Here is a 1,912-nt window from a genome sequence, read left to right as displayed (position 1 = left end):
TTAATTGGAGAGTTGAAGAAGTAGGCGGAACTAGAAGGCGGGGCTGGGCGGAGCCCCGGGCCGATCGCCAATGCGCGCTCCGCACTCCGATAAGCTAATTCCACCCTTAAGCTCGCGTGTTGACGTTGTGGGGCGATTATCTTGGCTGGCCCGAATGAAATATTATGTGTGTTGAGAAAATATTTCATAACGTTGATTTTTGCCAGTAGTTGGCTGGCGCGGGCAGGAGCAGCCCGAAAGACCGGCCCGGTGCCTTCTCTCGCCTCCCATTGGCCCAGGCTCGTGATCGCTATTAGCTCAAGCACCCACCAATACGTTGAACCAATCGGCCTCGGCCCCAAGACAAGCCAACGCTCAGCCATACACAAGCTGTTTTTATCCGGCAAACTGTAAAAACTCCCAGGTAACGACGGAGCCGTTTTTTAGTGCTCTCGCTAGCCTGCCTCGAGACGTGTCTAGCATGTTAACCAGGGTCTTGCCTGTCACGTGACTCTAGGGCTGGCCAGGGCTACCCGCAAACAACCCTTCAGGTCCACTTAACCTCGGGCTCTACACACCCTCCAAGGCCTCTGACACAGCCCTAGTTAGACCCAGTGGCACTAAGGTAATTGAGCCACTAGTCAAGTGCCTACAGTGCCATGTCACGACGAGAGTGAATAAGGCGATGAACGAGCAGTGTCAATCTGTTATTGGTCAGTGGATGATTAGTGGATAATTGTGCTTGAGGTGGTGTGACCTGAAGTGACTACCGACGGAGGGACGCGCGGACACCATGGCCAACGTCACCTACACTGGGGCCTCCTCCACATCTCCTGTGAGTATACAAGCTCATACATAGTACTTTGACGTCCGTGCTAGTAAAAGTCAGCCATCTCAAACACCAGCTAGGCTCTGATTGCGGTAAACTAATGACTGTGCTCGATATGTGCACCCGTTAATTAGAGCGTCACGCGACATGTGCCCGGGGACACTTTTTCGGCGGTAATGACATTGTAGCAGAGAGGGAGAAACAACGGGTTCCGACGTAAATGCTGCACAACGCAACTGAATTTTACTCGCCCTATCATGCTATTTATAAACTGTCAGATCTCCACACCTGACCTCCGCTCTCCGCCTCCACCTCCTCCCGCAGACAGCAACGATGACACACTCTGTTTATCATCTTCATCCACGCGGCTCTAGATTTTTCAGCAATTTCTGTTTATGATCCATCTCAGACCTTCAAGGAAACCTGTCTTCGCGAGTAATGGGCCAACGGTAAATGTCATGCCTGCAGGGTACGACCTGATGCCATGCCGATGCCCCACCAATTAACACAAATATCAATGCCAAAAAAATAAAATACTTGGGATTGCATAAAGGAATCACAAAAAAGGCCATGAGATATCTGGCTGCAAGGGAACGTATCCAGATGATTATTATTTAAAAAATCAATATAGATGACGCAAACTTTCATTATTAACAGTGAGACCAATATTTCCACTATACCCAGGATTGATAACGTGTCAATCAAGCACTCCAAATTAGCTACCGTTAGTGTCAATCATCATTAACAGAAAATCATGATTATTTCTACATATATTTTAAGATTTTTCCTCATTTTTCCTAACTGGAATATTATCATCACGCAACAGGAGGATTTCAACGGACTGACAACAACGCAGAATAACATGGTAGTAATGATGATAAAAGAAATTATATGAATTGCATGTAATTACTCGATATCCATATTAATAATCATGTTCATAAAATAATCAACCCAATTATTCCTTGTACTACTGCAGTTAATGCTGGCTAAACTAGTATAGCCTACAGCCTGTATAGTCTGTTTTAGGTCAAAATCTGGAAGTAAACATGATTATTATTATTGTTATTATAATTAACATTATTACCATTATTATTATCATTATTA

General features: G+C 45.3%; 1 protein-coding gene across 1 annotated transcript in view; it reads left to right on the top strand.

Moving 5' to 3' along the window:
* Positions 1–203: 203 nt before the first annotated feature.
* The window catches only part of LOC113811847 (putative iroquois-class homeodomain protein irx-1), a 125,920-nt gene continuing 124,211 nt past the window's right edge, over positions 204–1,912 (top strand). The window contains exon 1 of the mRNA XM_027363697.2: positions 204–814. Within this exon, the coding sequence (XP_027219498.1) occupies positions 773–814 (42 nt within the window). The 5' untranslated portion in view covers positions 204–772. The remainder of the gene's footprint in view (positions 815–1,912) is intronic.

The sequence above is a fragment of the Penaeus vannamei genome, chromosome 3 (genome assembly GCF_042767895.1).
Source record: "Penaeus vannamei isolate JL-2024 chromosome 3, ASM4276789v1, whole genome shotgun sequence".
Classification (NCBI taxonomy): domain Eukaryota; kingdom Metazoa; phylum Arthropoda; class Malacostraca; order Decapoda; family Penaeidae; genus Penaeus; species Penaeus vannamei.
This window is presented reverse-complemented; position numbering and strand designations above follow the sequence as displayed.